The sequence below is a fragment of the Miniopterus schreibersii genome (assembly GCF_964146895.1).
Source record: "Miniopterus schreibersii genome assembly, chromosome: 15".
NCBI classification, from domain to species: Eukaryota; Metazoa; Chordata; class Mammalia; order Chiroptera; family Miniopteridae; genus Miniopterus; species Miniopterus schreibersii.
Genome location: NC_138115.1, coordinates 10,082,813 through 10,103,191, shown reverse-complemented (window position 1 = coordinate 10,103,191; position 20,379 = coordinate 10,082,813). Strand labels below are relative to the sequence as shown.

The window sequence follows — 20,379 nt, the reverse complement described above, 5'->3', positions numbered from 1 at the left end:
CGGTGGTGTGTGGTGTGTGGTGCATCATACCCTCCCAGTAGATACTAAGAGATATGAACTGTTCTTACATTGAAGGAGATTAAATTGTGGCCAGCATTTGGGATGGTTTTTCCACGGACCTTGCCTGGGCGTTACAGAGGCAGTGACAGAAGTCATTCTGAACTGGGTTTGCACAGGTCCTGCTGGTGAAATGGAGGAGGACTGGAACTGACACCCGGTGAAGCCAGAAATACTACTGAATCCCTACGATGTGTATGTGCTCATGTCTGTGAGGAGGGGCTCATGTCCTTGAGGGCTGGGAAAGAAACAACTCTCAGTGAAGGTTGCTCCTCTGGTTTGGTGTCACCCTCCGCTATGACCGTCTTCTGGCAGTTGCTTTCAGTGTAGTTCTTCGGGTCTTAACTGCCTTTCCGTGTGGACCGTGTCTCCTCAAACCCTTTTCCAGTACAAAGAATCACATGCATCTCAAGCCATTGGATCAAAACAGTGATTCCTGCCTGAGAGTTGATTTCACCCTGGGGCCTGTTTGGGAAAACATTTCCTGCTCTCCTTGCCCACGTCAGGGTGAGGCTGGGCTCCCTAATGTCTACACGGCTATTCATTATCCTCATTTTCTTTCGCACCCAGGCCCACCTGGAAGAAGGGATTAAAGATTAGTGGTGTGGAACGGTCATGTTGCCTTCACCTGGCCTGGGTGGTCTTTGCCAGAATGCTCCCTGCACTACAGGCATGTGCGGATTAATTCATCTGTCATTTATATATTTGATACAAATATACCAAATTTGATGTATATAAAAGTATTATCAAAATAGATTCATACAACTATTATCAGCATTTGAATACAGTGTTTTTGCAAAATGCAATTAAATTTTTTCTGGTTCTAAAAATAATTATATTGTACAAATTTCAGACAGCACGGGGTTCCGTTAAGAAGAAGGGTAGCCCAGCCGGCGTGGCTCAGTGATTGAGCATCAACCTGTGAGCCAGTAGATCACAGTTCGATTCCCCGTCAGGACACATGCCTGGGTTTCACGCTCAATCCCCAGTAGGGGGCGTCCAGGAGGCAGCCTGTCAATGATTCCCTCTCATCATTGATGTTTCTCTCTCCCTATTCCCTTCCTTTAAAAATATATATACTTTTAAAAGAAGGGTAAAGTAAGATGCCCTTGATTTTAATCTCCAATATTTGTTCTATCTGCTGTCATAAGTTTTAAAATCTTTCATACGTTGCATCCCCTGGGTGGGATGAAACTGCACTATAAAGAGATTTTGACCCTAAGAATGTGTCTTAGTCACGCCCTGATGTTAGTAGAGAGAGCTTTTCCGTATCCCTTTCAGCCACTTGCTAGTGTTATATTGAACAGGTGATACTGTAATTTATTTAACTTCTTAGCTATTAATGCCTTGGTTTCGTTTTGGTTTTTTGGGGGGTCTTTCCAATTTTCCCCTGTAATGAATAACGCCAGAGTGCTGTATTCACACGTCGTGCCCCTGTTTACTTATCCAAGCTTTTCTTTACATAAATTCTTGGAAGTAGGTTTCCTGGGTCGGTGAGGATGCCCAGTGTTAGTTTTGATAGGCTACCCCAGGGCAATACTCTCGAACCAAGTGTGCCTGCGCCCGTTTGGCGGGTTTCCCATCTGCAGGGGGCGTTTAGGTTTGGAGGCCACTGTTTAAACTCACGAGGTCTTGTGCTGTTCTTGAGTCTCACTGGCCTTCCTCTCTGCAGTAGCCCGGCGACTCCATGCACTTCAACTGTTCAGGTTACATAAGAACGTCAGTAGGAAACAAAAGGAAATGTTGAACTCTAAAGATACTAGGTTCATTTAAAAGGTAACTTTGTTAAACAGAAAATAAACATGGTAATTTATACTCTTGGACTAGTACTAGTAAGCAGAACCTTGCTAAAATGGCCCTCAGCCGAACGCTTCAGTCTAGGCCGGCAGAGTTTCAGGCCATCAGGAAAATACAGATTTTCAGGCCGTCATCGCATATTTCTCTTCTCTTACCGTCCTTCCTCCTCATTATTGTGTATCCCAATGGTCCGACTTCCAACCAAATGGGGTTTTAACTCCCTCCGCTTTCATGGGAGGTGGTATATGGAGGATCTAAAACTCACAGATAAACCTCCTGTTGGTTTATCTTCTGCACACTAATGCCAACAACTGAAAATCACAAACACAAAATTTCCCTTTCCCTCAGAAGACTGAAAAAGTAATCTTGGGCACAGATCCCCAACTAAAGTTTTGTTCTGTCGTCTTGAGTGTGGGTTACTACTCTGTGATAAGTGATCGATAATGGAGGGGAGACTGTGAAACTCAGGTTTGCTCTTCACTGACAGCTAAGCCCAAAGGAGAGAATTAACGTGTCACTTACACATGTGCTTGGAGTCAGTATCACTAATTTATCTTTATTACCTGAGAAGTCCAACTTAGGTTATAGAGTGTAGCTGTACCGGGCACTGTGTCGACTGACCCAAGGCACATTCTCATAGTGGGAGGGAACAAATAAGCTTACTGGGATTTTGTTAGTTAGCCAATCTTGGTTCCCATATATTGAAAGCAATTTTCTAAGCATATTGTATTGTACGTATTGTAGTGTTTTAATACAGTGATAACCAGTGGTTGGGGGCGTTTTTTAATGAGTGGATCACTGTATCAGTTTTCATGACAGTTATAAGAGGTTATTGGTGCTATCTTTATTTCAAAGTTGAAAGAATTGAATCTCAAGAAGGTAAGCGACTTGCCCAAAGTCAGCCAGGTAGATGGAACTGAAACCGGAAGGTCTGCTTGACCCTTCAGGCCCTTGCACTTGCCCATAATGCTCTGCTGATTCTCCTGGTCATGGAACAGAATGAGAGTCTCTCATGGTGTCGGTCATGCCTTTCGGTACGTTTGAGTAAAATTCAAATTCAGTATCATTTCTGTGCTTCCTGCATTCCTGAAACGTTGCATCCATTCTAATGTGCTTTATTGGCTGAAGACCTTTCCATAACTGCATCAAATTGGTTAGTGATGGTTTATATGACAGAAAGAGAAATATTTTCTCACTAAAACAGCAAATTGTTGGATAAATAAATCATGGTATTTTCATATGATGGGATTCTCTACGGCAATAAAACAGAACAAACCACTGCTACCTGGAACATGCGTGACTCTCAGAGATGCCGTGACGAGTGAAAGCAGATAAAACAGGAGACTGGCGCGTGGTTCCGTTATTGTATACATGGGGGTAGTGACTGGGGCGCGGCATAGGGAGGCTTCTGGGGCCCTGCCAGTGTTTGTCTTCCTCTGGACTCAGGTTGCGTCTGTGAAAATTCATGCAACTGTACACTTAAGATTTCTGTACTTTACTATTTTATATTATATACCTGAATTAAAAATTAGCATAATATGTAAATCACAGCTCAGTTCAGATTTTTTGAAGGCTTACTATGTGCCATGCACTGGGCTTCCTGTTTCAGTGTCTCTGCGAACAAAACCAAACCCAGAGTGTGGATGGCATAGTACTGATCCTGTGTCCACTAAGACTCATCACTGCCACGTCGCTCGTAGGCTCTGAGCACGTTCGGAACAGAAAACTTTATTTTTTTTCTTTTGGCTTTTGTTCATCTAGTAGATATATTTGCAGTAAAATATATCCTAGTTCAATCATTGGCACTTATTAGGTGCTTAGTAAATATTTGTGGAATATATGAGTGAGTGAATGAATTAGTAGGTGGGTGGATGAATGGATGGCACTTACTGCTGATCATTTAACAGAAATATTTAATCACTATTCAGTATTTATTGGATTGGTCGTATTTCCCTGGCACTCTGCCAAGTATTATATGTGGGTTATCCCATTTGCCTTTCTCAACAACTCTGAAGGGAATGCTGTTATTTACCTCCATTTTATAGACTGAGGAAACTGAGTCTTAGGGAAGTTAGGTAATCTATTTGCTCAAACCTGGGGTTGGCAAGCTGACTCTATAAAGAGCCAGATTGTAAATATTTTTGCTTTGAAGGACATGAGATTTCTGCCCCAACTCCGTCGTAGGGAAAAACCAGCCAAAGACAATGTGTAAGTCATGGTCATAGCTGTGTTCCAATAAAACTTTACTTACACAGTCAGTGGGCAAGATTGTCCCAGTGGCCGTGGTTCCCTGACCCCTGTCACACATCATCAGCGATGGAACTTCGATCTAAACCAAGGCAGCGCAGCTTGGACAGCTGTGTGTTTACCTAGTTGGGGCGGAAGGCGAGAGGCCTGCTGTCGCAGCTCCCTTAATGTTTCCTATTTATTCCCGCCACGGCCTCTCTCCTCTGCGCTCTTTGTGGTTGTGAATTGAAAGGCAGTAAAACTGAAGCTCCCCTCCGTGCACTCTTCCCGTGGCCGCCCGCTGGACATGTGGCGCCTCTCGTCACACCCGCCCTCCGTTTTAAAACAAGCATTCATCAGTGTCTCCTCTGTGCCGACACTTACGGGGCGCTGGGAATAGAAAAGTAAAATAAATGAAGTTTGAGCCCCGCCTTCCGGGAGCTGTCAGCTGGTTGGAAGTCAGGGAGGTGGGTGATTGGAGTCAGGTGTGGTTAGTGCTACCGAGGATGTTACAGGTGGCATCCTGGTGACGCTGGAGGGGACCAGGACCTCTGACCTGCTTAAACTCTGGGACCCTCCAGCCTGGATTTCCTTCAGAGGCACCGACCCCCTGGGCTGTACCCGGAGCTTCAGGTACTGATAGGCAGAGCCTGGCGCCAGGAGGGATCCAGAGTGATAAGCTAGCACGTAGTAGGATGGGCCGGTTCGGGTGCGTGGTCAGGGAGGGCTTCTTGGTGGAGTCACCTGGAGCTGAGATCTGAAGAGTGACAACCTGCCCTGCAGAGAGCTGAAGGGGGAGCATTCTAGGCAGACAGAGGGGTCCGCTGGGCAAAGGTCTGGAGGTGGTGAAATGCTCAGATTACTTGAGAAAGGAAGGAGGCCAACGGGGCCAGACTGTAGTGAACCGTGGGGATCACAGCAGGAAGAATGTGCAGGTGGCCTGGGCCCGGATCCAGAGAGCGTATATGCAGGCAGGTGTGAAATTTAAGTTCTGAAAGCTCATTCTAACTGAGTGGTTCTCTCTCACAATCACTACGGAAGCTTGGAAACACCCAGATGCCCAGTCCACACCCAGGTTAATCAGAACAGTATTGTGTCATTTTCATTGTCTCCCTTTGTTTTTCTTTTAAAGCTGGTGAAAGGTGCATTTAGTGGACAGCCAGGAGGAGACTCCCTGGTCCAACTGCTGTGTGGAGAAGGGAGCAGAAGGCAGTAGAGGAAGCAGGGAAGCCAGTTAAGTCAGGCTGCTGGACGTTTAGGTTCAGAGAGGTGTGGGCTGGGCTAGAGTTAGTAGGGAGGAGCTGGAGAGAGGTGGTAGACAGCTTCGAGGTATGGTTAGAAGGCAGAATCTTTTGGACTTTCTGATACATCATATGTGGGTGTGTCAAGAAAGGGAGGAATCAAAAGAATTCCTAGGTTTGGAGTTTGGTCTGCTGCGTTGAAAGATGGCACCATTTCATTTTATTGAAATGAAAGATTGGAAAATGAAAGATTGGGGTGGGGTGTAGGGACCTTGGTTACCTGAATTTAGCTTAGAACCCCAAAACTATTCATCTGCCCTTAACCAGAGTAGTTACTACTGTGTGTTTGTGTGTGCCTGGCTGGGTACTAGCAGGGCTTGCCTGCCTCTTTGGGACCAGGTGGTTATAGCTAAATTTTAAAAGACAGTTGGATGTATTAGGCACTGTGAGAAATATTTAATCCTCTTGCCCTGACTGGTATGGCTCAGTGATTAAAGTGTCGGCCCATGCACGGAAGGGTTGAAGGTTCAATTCCCCGTCAAGGGCAAGTTCGATTCCTGGCCCTGATCAGGGCGAGTGCAGGAGGCAACTAATCGATGTGTCTTTCTCACATCGATGTTTCTCTCTCTCCCTGCCTCCTCCCTTCTACTCTTTGTAAAAACCAATAGAAAAAATATCCTCAGGTGCGGAGTAACAAAATACATATATACATATATATTCCTCTTAATAACATTATGAGGTTATGCAGGAGTAATCTCTGTTTTACAGATGAGGAAATTGAGGCACAGTGAGATTGCAACCTACTTCCCCATGATCACACAGCTGTTCCGTGGAAAAGCGAGATTTTAACCTGGTTTCAAAAACTCTGCACTTAACCACCACACTGGTCTTATAGACCCAAGTCACTGTTCAAAATGAGCTCATCACACTGAACTGCAGGAGATCCATCTGCAGTGTTTTCTAAGGAGAGACTTATTCTCAATTATTGTCAGAGGCAGCTTTTATAAGATAAGCCTCTTCCTTCCTGCTTAAGTGTTACCTACACTTCCCACACTGGGGCCATTTTTTCCAACTGAGCTGTTAAAGGAATTGAAAGATCCTGAGCACAAGTTAGTAGACTATGTGCTCTATGAAGAAATCATATTATTTTCTCAAAGGAGAGGAAGTTGGCCCAGTGAGGCAGTGATGGCTGGGAACAAACTTTCTGGTTTTCCATTTTGTTCCGCTACGAAGGGCACATTCTCTCAATCAGGGCCTGCTGGGACAGATTTTGTCTGTCTGCGTTGCGATTTAATTTTATCCCCTGTTGAACTCAGGTGTGTTTTAAATGCAAAGCTGAACCATTCACTTAGCATTAATCCGTGTCCTCCTTGAGACGCCCCAGCCTTAGTTTAGACTACCACTCACTGAAAGGAATTTCCGTAATTTGTGGATTTGAAGACATTTGTCTGCTTACAATCTTTTTGTAAACCCCCCCCCCCCCCCGACCTTGCTTACTGCAGGCTCTTGTCGCAGATACTCTGATGGCTTTAAAGCTGTTAAGAAGAAACATTTTTCACCGGTTTGTTGGTGGACGAATTAGAATGTTTCGACGAGTTAACGGGTTGATTTCAGAAGTGCAGTGACAGGGAGCTGAAGGCCATCCCCCTTACAGTAATGATATCAGGCCCCAGAGTCCTCACGTGAGTGTGGCTCAGGATAGAGAAAGCCCTGCGAGGTCCTGCCGGGGAGAGTGGACTGACGTGATCAGTCTTCAGAGGCGGTAGTGTGGGAGCAGTCCGAGGAGGCCCAGGGAGAGACGCCTCCCAAAAAAGGCATCGGGCTGTGTAATTAGCTTGCACCTAGCGTGGTTGCTGTGAATTAGGAGCAGCAGCTGCTCACGCCAGTGCATTTTGCTGTACACCTTGCCTAGGGATATCTTTCATTAAGAAAGTTTGATGCTGTGATTTATTGGTTTTCTGTGTTTGTTTAAACATAAAAGCTACTGAAAACTCTTTGTCCCAGAATTATTGATGTCTGTTTGCATCACTTGGGGTTTGCTCATTAATTTTGCCAATTTTCCTGCTTGGAACTTGGATTCTAAACACATTGTTTCCCCTCAAACTCTAGAAATGGAATTAGCATAGCAGCTCAGGTTTGTGAGGGGTAAGAGTTTATTCAGAAGGATCAGAACCAACTTTTAATAGCTGACACACCAGAGTAAGGAAATTCGTGGGGCATGGGCAATTCGTGGAAGTCAGGGCCCTCATCCCTCTGTGAGAGCTAAAACTGGACTGTCAGCTCTGTAAGGAGGAGCGCCGTGATTTGTTCAGTGTCATATCCCAGTACCCAGTTTTTGGCACGTGGCTATCTATTGCTGTGAAGCACATTTCTACAGGCTTAGCAGCTAAAACAACACGCATTTACCATCCCACGGTTTCTGTGGGTTCTCTGCGTCACGGTTTCTCACAAGGCTGCAGTCCAGGTGTCAGCTGGGGCTGGGTCTCATCTGAAAGTCAGGTGGAGAAGGGTCCACTTCCATGCTCACTCAGGCTCTTGGCAGAATTCAGCTGCTCAAGGTCCTCGGTTCCCCTTCAGTTTCCATGTGGGCCTCCCTAGCATGGCCATTTACTTCACCAAGGTGTGTAAGCCGAGTAGGCAGTGAGATCGAGGTTGGGCTCTTCTGTAACCTGATCACCAAAGCGATTTCCCTCTGCCTTTGCCACATTCTGCTGGCTGAAAGTAAGCTACTTGATCAGCCCACCCTCCAGGGGAGGAGATCACTGGAAGTATTGTTAGAGTCAGCCCCCCACAGCATGCTGTGGGCATCCTGTGCATGTTGGTTGCATGAATGAGTGGTAAGAGCCTGTTTCTTGTGATTTCAATTGAGGACACCATACCATTTTCTCCGTCACCTCTTTACACAGCTCTATGAGAAAGCAAGGTTCTTTTAACATTTTATATATGATACCCACATAATACTTAAAGGTCTTCCCCACCCCTCATAATGCCATCTGGATGCTCGGTTACCGAACTTCAGTTGTATCCAAAGTCATGACCTTACCTACTGCTAAGAAAAAAAATTTTTCAAGAGAAGGATCAGTCCGGCGACCCTTTTGATCCTGTATGCCTTGTCTCTTGATATTGTCCGTGCTGTATACGTGGTGGAGATTTAAAGCAGTCCCCACACAGTGCTTTTGGATCCCGAGTCTTTTGTAAATGGAATGCCCTGAGCAGTGTTTTGTTTCGGGGCGATGAAAATACAAGGGTGAGAGTTCACATCGACTGTGTTTTGGTTGAAGTCACTTGCTCCGTGCGGACATTCAGCTCCATTTCTCCCCTAAGCCTTTGATACTGTTGGGGCTGTTCAGTGCATGGCCGGATTATTAACAAGAGAAAGTCAACGTGGTGTCCCACACTGCACACGGAATTGAGAGAAACGCAGGCGAGTCGCTGAACCTGAAACAAGCTTCTCTTGCCCCAGGCTTCCCCACATCACAGGCTTTTTTTTTTTATTATCATTCAAAGGTCATGAACGATATCTGTGTGAAATGGTTTGCACTGTAGCTTAAGACTCCAGATCATAGTTTACTAGGTTGGAATTTCTTTTTTGCTACTTTTCATTTCAAGAGCAACCTTTACTTTGAGTGGACTGGCCAGGGAGGGGCAGGTGGGTTCTGGGGCGCTGTCTTGACCTGGCTTCCCTGCCACCTTCTTGGCTCTGAAGCACAATGCCTTAGAAAGACAAAAGAGGCCAAAAATCACCTTGTGGGCCCCTATGATAGTGTCATTTGCCAGGTGCCCCAGCCTGCCCACTCCCTCCTCTCCTGCTTTGGCTTTGAAATTGAGTGCTGAGAGAGTCCAAAGCCAGAGGAAATAGCATTGTATACCCAGCACGGGATGCTTTGATCCTCGTGAAAATGAGAAATGGCCTGTGTTGACAACGAGCAGGCCTATTGCTTGGCAAGAGGGCCTCAATGCCACCCTGCAACGTTGGTTTTTTTCAGTAATAGGCTCCTCCAGGCCAGGTGGGCTGGGAATGTGGGGGCAGAGGGATAGAGGCTGGTCAGTGTAAGGAAACCAGGAACATTAAATTCATTTCCTCTGTGGCCTTCTCTGCCCATAAATCTCAATTCTCTGGAGATGAGTAACTTGTGAATTGACTGGTTTCCACTAATATTATGAATTAACAGGAAGTGTGTCAGTGCTCAGGCTCCCTTTGAAGAGGGGGAGGGCGAATCCTATTAGCAGTTATAATTGTGTTGCCTTTTCATACTAATCGCATCCCGTGCCTGAGGAATTTGAGTTTTCTCGTCTGTGAGTGGTAACCAGCCCCAGGAGAGTGTGTGTCAAGTGCTGGAAAATGGATGAAGATCCGCTGTACCTTGTCCCTCTGACGGCTCTTGTCTCCTGTGAACTGCCTCTGTCATGGTTTGCGTATCTGTGAGACTGGGCTGAAAGCATGGTTCTGGAAATGCGTTAGTGAAGTTAAACCAAGCCCCTGGGCCGGGAGTCCACACTTGGGTACTTGCCTTTAGTTGATTGGGACACTAAACCCCTTTGTTTCTGAGAAGTCCTCCAGCGTTCCAGAGCCATGCCTCACTCTGGATGCACCTTGCCCTCCTCTGGTCTTATTCCGGGCAGTTGGGGATGCTTAGTGCACCACACCCTCTGATTCTTCTTTATGTCACCCCACGGCAGCAGTGACAGTCAGGAGAGAATAGGAATGTTGTCTGGGTCTCAAAAAGGAAAAACAGAAATCCGTGCTTTAGAAACAGTGAGACAAGAAAAGTCATATTTGTGAGCATTAAAAAGGAAATTCAGGAAAAGAGCAATGCTTTCAATATAGGTCAGTGGTTGGTAGTCTGATGCTGTTATTGTCTTCTTGTACATGGGCACGTTTCCTAAGTTATTGACAAGTGTTTATTATTAAAGGAATCTGGTCTGTGCTCTGTCTCAAGTAAGGCCTGACTGAAACGCAGTTGTGTGCAAATAGCCAAGTTTGAAAGGGTTTTTGTGCCAGGAGGTTCTTGGCGGCAACTTGAACTCGAATCTGGGGAATGGTAGCCAAGGTGTTGAAGTCAGAATGAGAGCAGCTGCAGCATCCTGGCTACGAGGCTCTTCAGGTAAGAGCAGTGGAAGGAGAGGAGAGTCAGATCTGAAATCAGATCCGATGAGAAGTGCTGGCCCTTGTCCTGGTCAGATGCTGTAGCTTCTGAAAGCACAGCTACCTGCTCACCGTCAACGAGGACAGATCGTCATCGCTGCGATTCGGGAAGGCCGTGCAGAGCCTCCAGCCCTGCTGCTCGTCACTGTCCTCTGCAGCCGTGGTTAATGGTGCAGCCATCACCCGCAGCAGGCATAAATCCTTCCCCCACAAGAGGGTATTGGCTGGTGTGACGTTTATAGGACTATAAGAGCAGCTGGCGATGTCGGATTCAAGGCAAGTGGGTTGTCTTGGACGTCCTATGTAGCAGATGGCCAGGACTTGATAGATGGAAGATTATTAGGATCCAAGTCAAGGGCCAAATGGCACAGTGGACGGGAAAAGTAAATGGCAGCGCATCTCGGGGCACAGTCACGCGCAGTCTGACGGGGCCTCTCCGCCTCCGTTTCATTTTGCTTGAGTGAGCACAGACCCTCCTCGAGCATGGATTATAGAAGCACCAGAGATTGTTGATAACTTGGTTATTAATTTGATAGTTGGTTGAATCCTTATGGTGAGCTGTTATTTGGAAAGAAAATTTTGTGAAGCTTAGATTTCATCAGCATTTATATCAATTTGGCCTTTTACCCAAACTTGCGTGTCACGCTTCCCTGTATTACTGATGTCTGTACGTGTTTTGGTTATGTCCAAAGACACTTAAAAGCTCTAACTCAGAGCCCTGTGTTGCACTTGTTTGCCATCCTTTCTGAAGATGACTGATGTCGTGAAAGCTGCTCCGAAATGCAAGTGCCAGAAGCTAAGTTTTGCAGGGAGAGTAGGGACTGCAGGGAAAGGGGTGTCCATTTCTTCTCATCTGTGTGAAGCTCATTTGTGCAATTGCTGCCTTCTCGGCATTGCTGCGTAACTCCTTTGATCTTAAAGTGGAAGGAAGCAAATATCAAGAGCCAGGAACACTCCTCATGTGGCTTTAGAAGGAGTAGCATATTATGAAATTGAGCAGATGTCAAATAAAAATAAATTTGGATTTTTTTGAAATTTGAACTCAAGCAGGTATTTTAGAGCTAAATACACTGAGAAGAAGTTCAGGGGTAAAATTGCTGCTGTTTGACATTGATTCAGATTTGAGTGTTTGGGTCAAGTTGTTTCCCAGTCACATCTACCCCTATGAATGTTGCATTTGTACTCAGCGTTATCTCTGAGCTCTCCACATTTCATCTCACAGCAGCATTATGAGATTGTATCCCCATTCTACAGATGAGAACATTGAAGCTCTAAGGGTTCATCTCTGACTCAGAATTCCATGTTTTCCCTCTCCCTTGGCCTCCTCTACCCTGGATGGAGACCAGAATTTGTAAACTCAGGTTTATTCTTTATTGTAGGCACATTTTAAAGCTGCCCAAATTGCTTAGCTTATGTCCATGAATTTTTTAAAGTGTCAAGTTAATTGAAATAGCGAGTGGAACGGATTATTTCAGGTAGGGTCATGCCTTACTGGAACAAATCCACTTATTAGCATGCTCTTTGGTTTCTCACCCTGAGTTTTGCAACCAAGACATCAACTAGAGAATGAGTTTAGTATTATTACTAAGTTACTTTCACTGGCCAATAATCCCCATTTTTCTCTCCCTTTCTCCTCACACATTTTCTCAACCCCGGCCATATAAATTAGCAATGGTGGCCATGCAGGTGAATGGAGACTGCAGAAGCCATTCCTTTTATGGGCTTGCTTTGAATCTGGGGTCAGTCCCTTGATCTTGAATGAGACCAGGCCTGCGTAATCAGACACAGAGATACTGAAGTCAGAAGTGACCAGAAATTGAACTTGGGTTAGGTTGTCTGCTTATTTCCCTCTTGCCTGGTCTATAGATGTTATCGGTTGACATAGTAATGGAGGATTAGGAACACTTTTTTTGAGCTTTCACATTATCAAATAAGACTAAATGCATTTAGGGGTCCCCATAAATACAAAACACTCCCCCGCAGATGGGATCGAAAATCAGAGTATCTGTGAAATGTTCCCATGGGAGAGAAAGGGTAATTCAATTTTGGAGAAGATCAGGTTGACAGCACATGTTGTGTCTTGTGGCATGGAATTCCACTGAGAAGCCTTGAGGACCGACCATAAGCAAAGTGTATTGGTTAAGAAAAATATTTATATCTTAGCCTGTCTCCTGTCCTCTATGTCTACACATTCGTAGAAACTCTGACAGCTAATTTTTGCTCTGTAACAAATGATCCCAATTAGTTAAAACAACAGTTACTCAATTACTTTATGATTCCATAGGTTGGCTGGTCAGGTCTTCCTGTTGGGGCCAGCTTGACTGGTCTCTGCAGACTGCAGTTTCTTCTGAGACTGGGGGGTCTTGAGTGGACTAGTGGGTCTAGAACAGCCTCAGCTGAGACTGCCTGTGTCTGCTCCATGTGGTCTCTCATCCTCCAGTTGGCTAACCTGGGATTGTTCACCTGGCGGTCTCAGGATTTCAAAGAATAACAAGAGAGTATAAACTCCTGAACTTACGTTCTATATAAACCTCTTCCTGCCTCAGGTTGGCTAACCTCACATTGGCCAAAACAAGTCACGTGGTCAAACCCAGTTTCAAAGAGTGGAGAGTTACTATGTAGGACCAAATCCCACATCATTTTATTAGTCTGTAAACATAACACCATACATAATGACACCCGAGACTGAATATAGTTACCACTCAAAATTCCAGGCATTAATATATAATCACTGTTAACTCATAGAGCATCTAACCTGGTTGCTCCACCCCAACTTCCACACTGTTATCTTGAACACGTCTGTTGGAGGTGCGGGGATTATTCTCAGCGTTATGGGATGTTTAGCAGCAGCCCTGCCTCTACCCACTTGATGCTAATAGCCCCTCCTCTTCCACCCCTACTTGTGACAACCAGCAATGTCTGTGGACATGGCCAAATGTCCCCTGTAGGGATGGGGAGTGGGAGATAGGTAAAATTGCCTCCAGTTGAGAAACACTACTCTAACCTGGAGACACTGAAGCAGAAGAGAAAAAGAAATGTGTGAGGTACAGGTTATTATCGAAGAGCAAACAGAACAGCAGCCCAACAGGGAGACTGTAAGTGGGGAAGGAGAGTAGACATTTTTCAGTTACTTTAAAATTTAACCTAAGATGGCCCTCGAGTCCTCTGGATAACTAGGAAACATCAAGTTGCATCTTGCTACACATTGAAAGGTTCATCAATATCTCAACTTCATTATAATTAAAAATAAATACCATCCCTAAAAAAAAAAAAAATTCAGGCGCTATGCTGATCACAGATGATGGATTTTGGGAAAAAAACACACAACTCTTTATTTGGGAAAAGTTAAATATACATAAAAGTAGAGAAAATTGTAACATGATCCATCAAATACTCATCACCCAAGGTCATAAATGACTGATGAGTAGCCAGTCTTGTTACATCTATATCCTGCTCGCCTCCCCTGCTATTCTCTCTGCATTATTTTGAAGCAAATTCCAGTCATTTCATTTCACTTGTAAATATTTCAATATGCATCTAAAAGAAATTACCTAAAAACCAAAATTATAATATGCTGGTGGAGTTTTAATCTTCTGGAAAGGGCAAGAGGGAGAATTTATCTGATGAGTAGTATCAGAAAGTTAAGGGAAAGAATCAGTGAGGACCAAAATCAAAGCAGCTCGACTTAAAGGGGATTAAAAACCCCAGGGGGCCTGGCCGGTGTGGCTCAGTGGTTGAGCATTGCCACATGAACCAGGAGGTCACCGTTCAATTCCCAGTCAGGGCACAATTCCCAGGGTTGTGGGCTCTATCCCCAGTAGGGGGCATGCAGGAGGCACCCAGCCGATGATTCTCTCTTATTATTGATGTTTCTATCTCTTCTTCTCCCTTTCTCTTTCTGATATGAATAAAAACATATATAAAAAAAATACAGAAGGAAATGAAGGTGGGAGAGACTTGTCTCTTCAAGCTTCTCTCTCCTCTCCCCTCTCCCCTCTCCCCTCTCTTGCTTTGAGCTACCCTTAGAGATGCCCTTTGGAGTATGTGATAAGACACAAGACACCAGGGCCTTAGAAGGAGAGTAGGCTGGCAGGGAACAGATCATTTTCTAAAAAGAAGGGAAATAAACACAATCACAATAAGGTATTGAAATATTCAGTCAATGATGGATTGCTCTCTGACGACTTTCAACGACTTTAGCCGATCAGTGTCTGTCTACTTTTAATAAAACAAAGCAAGGGGAGAAAGTCTTGCCATTGCTTTTTAAAATTTTGCTAGGACTATGTATTTCTCTCCTGTTCTCATGTATTCTGAGAAGTTTCTTTCTTTTGATTTAGACTTCCTCACTTGATTTTATTATGCCATAAATCTATGTTTGGAGAGAGCCATGGTGTATGTGAGACCTAAGCAGCTTGCTAGATAACATCTGTTTTTCCCTCCTTCTCTTTAGAAGATTAAACTGAGACTGTTGTGTCTGATGCCAGAATAGATTTAACCAATCATGTTTCTTTTACATGTAGGTCAGTCCAAGGGACAATTCTGCACTGGATCCTATTATCCATGGGTTGAAGGGCGTCGTACATCATGGTAAGTAAGCCGCGCACACTTCCTTTGGCTGGGAGGTGAAGGGCTAAGATCTCTACCTAAAGAAATGGGGTTATCTTGCCGAGGACAGAGGGTGACACTCATTCCTCATCCCTTGATGTTGAAGGGCATTAGAGCCATTATTTGATGGGTAAAGAGCACGCCCATTTATTACCTACAAATGGATCTGGGTTAACAGTAAGCAATTTATTTCTTTTCAGGTACCACTTTGAATGCCTATGTCATAAATCAAAGTGCCCTAAGATGTATCTACCGTTCATATGCGTTGAACCTGCCACTTGTCTCATATCTCTTTAAAAATATTCTCCTTTCAAGTATCTTTTAATTTATAAATTTCTTGATTTGCCTCTCAGATTGAGGGTAAAAATTTAAGTAGCCGTGACAAGTCATTAAACTTTGCCACATGTGAGCAGTGAACAGCACTACCAGCTCCTTGAATGCAGAAAGCCCGGCTGTCGTTCTGTGCGGCAGAAGTCTTGTCCTCAGGCATAAAACTGGGAGAGAAAGTAAGATAAATGGGTTCTGTCTTTCCCAACTGGTTTTTATTGGAGAGATTTTCCTGCAACTTTATTATTGGCAATACATCATTACCTATGACATCAGGATCCTCTAATTTCAAAAGTACCCTTGTCGCAGGGAGGGGCGGAGTCTAGATGTAATGTAATGATTTTCAAAGGTTTAATAATCTAATTAGAATTTCAAAGACATTGACAGAAATGGCATTAGTAATCATAATAAATCTCCCCTTCATCTCCAAGCTGTGATTAAATGTCTTCGCACCTTCTGGGAGGATTGTCTTTAGACATTAGCCAACTCTGCAGAACTTAACATCTCCCCCTCCCCCCCCCCCTTTATTTTAAGGGAAATTAAAACCAGTTGTCAGTGTTCGGTTGAAGCAAGTGAAATTTTGGATTAATTACTCTGCTCCTGTATCATGCAGCAGGTGACAAGAATAAACCTAGTCACAGTAGTAAAGGTGACTGAAAATACCCCATGGAGGTTTTCACTGTAGGAAGTTTCCATTGTTTCCTCAGTTTCAGTTTGTTGTGTCTTTGAAGCGAACCTCACGGAGCTAGAAAGTAGGTCATATGACAGGTCCCCTAGGGAACAAGGCACCTTTGCCAGAACTGCTTCTGTCTGCACATTTGTGTTTTGATGTTGGTATCGAGAGTAGAGTTTGGGGGCTGGGAAATTCGCACTGTGCTCTGGGCAGCTTCGGCAGTGCAGAGAGAGCTGATGTCGTGGGCAACGCGTTGTGTATTCTTCTGAGCTCCTTTCCCCGAAGATCCCCTTGAACACGCAATTGATCAGGCTCCTTGAAATTCCAGTCCACAGCGTAGATTATGAGTTTGGGAGTTGGAAACGTAGTAAATGATGGATAGATCTTCCTTCCTCCAGACTAGTCTTCTTTTTTAAAAACAGACAGACTGCAGAGAGTTCTAGAAACTTCAAAACAGGGCCCTGTTCTTCAGCCAGAGAGGAAGTGCCCCACCAGCTGTGGCATTTGAGTAGATCCAGGTGTTCTTATTTCCACAGTGATAACTGTTAAGGAGATTCCGTGTGTTAAAGGTAACAGCAGGCTTCTGTTACCGCTCAGACCCCCACATCTCAGTGAGCTCACCGCATGGCATCACTCGTTCATGGGCTGTGTGCCGGCAGCGTGGTGTCTTTCCTCCTGTCTACCATGCCCTCCAAGAGGCTGTAGTATTAGGGAGACTTCATCTGGCACTGGGAGGGTGCGGGCGCCTGAGCCCCAGTTCTACCCTGGCTTCTAACTGGGAACTCTGAGGAGACCCGCAAAGGCGGTTCACTGACTTCTGCAGTAAGCGTGTTGCACGTCTGCTCCGTGAGATCACAGGGTTGGCGTATCGGTTAGGACAGACACAGGCCAGCCTCGGGGACCTGGGAAGGAGGTGCAGGGCTGCCTCCTTCGGTCCATCCTGCCCAGGTGTCACCCCTTTCAGCCGGTGCCTTTGCTGTTTCTGTTTCCTCTGTCAGGAAGGTTCCTGAAGACCCTTAGCTCACAGCAAGGGTGTCACCGTCTTACTATTTCAGTTCTCAGTTCAGACCTTGCCTCCTCAGAAAGTTCTTTCTTAATCACCTCATCAAATTACCCACCCTTTCCCCACTCCCTGTCACGTCATCTTAGGTTTCTTTTTCAAAGCGTTTAAAAAATATCTGAAATGACCTTGTTTGTTCATCACTCATATATTACCTGCTAAAGTGTAAGCTTCATGAGGGTGAGGAACCAGGTTTGTGTGGCCAAAAAGTGGATGCTCAATAAAATTAACCAAATGAGTGAACGAAGTAAGCGTACAAGTAAGTGACGATATCAAAGTGTAAAACCCAAAGAAGGGAGGAGACACCAAAGAGCCCCCGGGTTTTGCTTCGATTGGGAAGAGAACTGAGTGGGAGGATGTCTGGGAAGCAGGACTGGCCCTCAGTTCCCGGGCTGTTGCTGACTTCTGTGTTGGTAACCCTCCTCACTCTGTCCTTGCAGCAGAGAATGCACATTTGAAATAGCTAAAAAATATGTATGTTGTTGTTGGAACTAGAAGCGTTTTCAGCTGGAGGTCCTGTGAGGGATTTGAATGATCTGTTCATTTGATGGGACATAAATAATTGTGCCCTTCACAGAATCTCTGGCTTGGGAATGATGGTAGAGATGTGTAAAGAGAAAAAAGTCAATATGGATTTTTGTTGTAGTTCAGAATTGGCTTTGATTTCTTCAGCTCTGGGAGTCATATCTTAGAATATTAATTTCCCATTAAGTGAATGTTTTATTAATAGGAAGAGTCTCCTCTGTTCCTTCAGCTGAGATGGGGATGAGCAGTCTGGTCACATCAGCCAAGCACACTTGGCCCCTGGTCACTAGGGTTCTCTGTGGGGCAGACGCTGTGATGGAATTTTCAGTGCAGGAGAGTTTTTGGTGGGAGGGACTTCCTGCAAAGGACGCAGAAGAGAGGAATTAAGAGCAGGTGGTGCAAGTGTGGGGACCGCTACCCAGGCCTGACACCTCCCAGAGGGGTCAGGGGAGCCAGGGGTGTGGCTGAAGGCAGCTTTAAGAAAGTCATGGCCAGGCAAGGCTGCCAGGGGAGGAGTGGCTGAGCCCTGGTCCCCCAGCATGTTTAGTCATTGGCTGGAGCACCCAGTGAGCACGGTGTCCACGTGGAAACAGTGGTGGATCCCGAGGCGCGGAGGCTACAGGCCGTCAGCTAACAAGGCTCCTCGAGGCAACTGTCCATGGAAGGAAGATCTTAGGGGTGCACTTCCATGCCTGGCACAGCGGTTCACGTTCCTCAAAGACATTTTCCAAATCACATCTTGGCCCTCTCGCTTTTAAAAGGCTCAGTGGTTCATACAGCAGTGCTGGGTCCTTTTGTGCGTGGTTATAAAGTACTTAATCCAAGTACACCATGAAGCCCGGTATCGAGGGCGCCACAGACATAGACCAGCCTTCATGGAGCTTATGGACTCTTGGGAGAGACATACAGTTAATCATATAATCAAAGATTGGGGAGCAGAACATTCAACTCAGACGTGGGGGTTTAGGGAAGGAGTCTCAGACAAAGCGACCACTAAGACTTAAAGAAGGGGAGTGGTGGCAGGAGGGAGACTTAAAGAGCGCGCAGAGATTGTCTAGGTAGAGAAGGGAGCACAGGGCTCAGGCAGGACCCGCATAGATGAAGGTGCCTGCTGGTGAGAGGTGGCACGTTTGAGGCGCTGAGCTCAGCGACATTGCTTCTCTAATGCTGGGGATACCTCTTGGCAAAACAGAGTACTATTTCTTACGTGTTTATTTTTCTATATAAATTGTGACTTTTACAAACTCGAGAGCCATGAAGAAATATAACTAGAATGGAGAGAGGTGATTTGCCATGGATTCTGGTCCTGTCTATCCATTGAGCAATAGAAGGGAGCACATCAAAGTATCTAATCAGGTATTTTACTTACTACCAGCATCCATTACAGAGGAAAGATTTAGGGAGAAAATGTGAACCCTATTTGCTGCATTGACTGAGTCATTTTCAGGGCTTTTATATACAAGAACCAGCCCCTGCGAGTAGCCGCACCTCTTAAAAGTATTGGTATCAGCCCATGCACCGAAGGGTTGAGGGTTCGATTCCTGGTCAAGGGCACATAACCTTGGTTGCAGGTTTGCTCCCTGCCCCCTGTCGGGGCGAATGCAGGAGGCAACCAGTTGATGTCTCTCTCTCACATCATTGTTTCTCTCTCTCCCTTCCTCCCTTCTCCTCTCTCTGAAAAACAATTGAAAACTATCCTCAGGCGAGGATTAACTATATATATGTGTGTGTGTGTGTGTGTGTGTGTGTATGTGTATGTATGTATATGTGTATATATACATACATACACATATATATGTTCTAAAATACTTTGTCAAGTTCTAATTTTTAAAAATCCATTTTACTTGCGTCCATAATCCACCTCCACAAGCTTGTGTGTGAACTGGTATGGAAACGTGGCCTTCCCTGATACATCGTTTTACGCAATTGACCAGTGCTAAGAAATGTACATTATATCCTATGTCAATTAAAAAGTATTTACTTTTTTCTTTCAAGTTTTTGGATTACCTACTTTTGTTCTTTCCCATAGTGTCCAGCCAGAAAAATTCCAGCGGGCTGTGTGTGTGCAGATTCTAGGATACTGCCAAAGGCATCGAAACACTAACCACTCCTCATATCAGTTAGCTAAGAAAGACCAGGTTTTTATTTTTGAAAGGAAACTTGCTAATAGTGATTGCTGGTTGTTGAGCTTTGACTACCTGTCCCTCTTTTCCTGTCCCCCTCCTCGCCACCACTTCCCTCTTCCCGAATGTACCACTTTGGTGTATGTGTGTGTGGGCAGTTAGAAATTGCCCAAGACACCATTCGGAGTGAGATGACTCGTCTTCCTATCGTTGCTCCCTGGGCTCTTCCAAGAAACCCATCAGTGAAAGTACAAGTAAATTACTACCTGAGAACACCCTTCTATGAGTGTCACAAAATGAGGCTTTCGGAAGCTTTCCTTGTTAACACTCATGGACTATGACAAGGTCAAAAGTTTCTTTGCCAAGTAGCTTCCCTAACTGGTTTATTCTCTGGGCTCACTTTTGTGGTGTTTTCCACCTGGTTTCTCTCCTGCCCTGGGTGCTCACCATCAACTCCCCAAATCTGTGGACAGAGTCCTAGAACAGCTGGAGTCAGTCCAGACATCTTCCAGGTGGGAAAGAGATGGAGTGAATTTGCCAAGTGCCTATGTGGCCAAGTGTTCTCACGTGGCATCAGTGCGGGTGCGCCTTGTCTGTCC

The 20,379-nt window shown here is 45.2% G+C and overlaps 1 protein-coding gene across 4 annotated transcripts in view; it reads left to right on the top strand.

The window, feature by feature from the left end:
* PTPRG (protein tyrosine phosphatase receptor type G) overlaps nt 1-20,379 on the top strand; it is a 640,558-nt gene that overhangs the window by 481,137 nt on the left and 139,042 nt on the right. For all 4 annotated transcript variants that reach the window (XM_081160462.1, XM_081160461.1, XM_081160464.1 and 1 more), the window contains exon 6: nt 14,988-15,054. In XM_081160462.1, the coding sequence (XP_081016588.1) occupies nt 14,988-15,054 (67 nt within the window). The remainder of the gene's footprint in view (nt 1-14,987; nt 15,055-20,379) is intronic.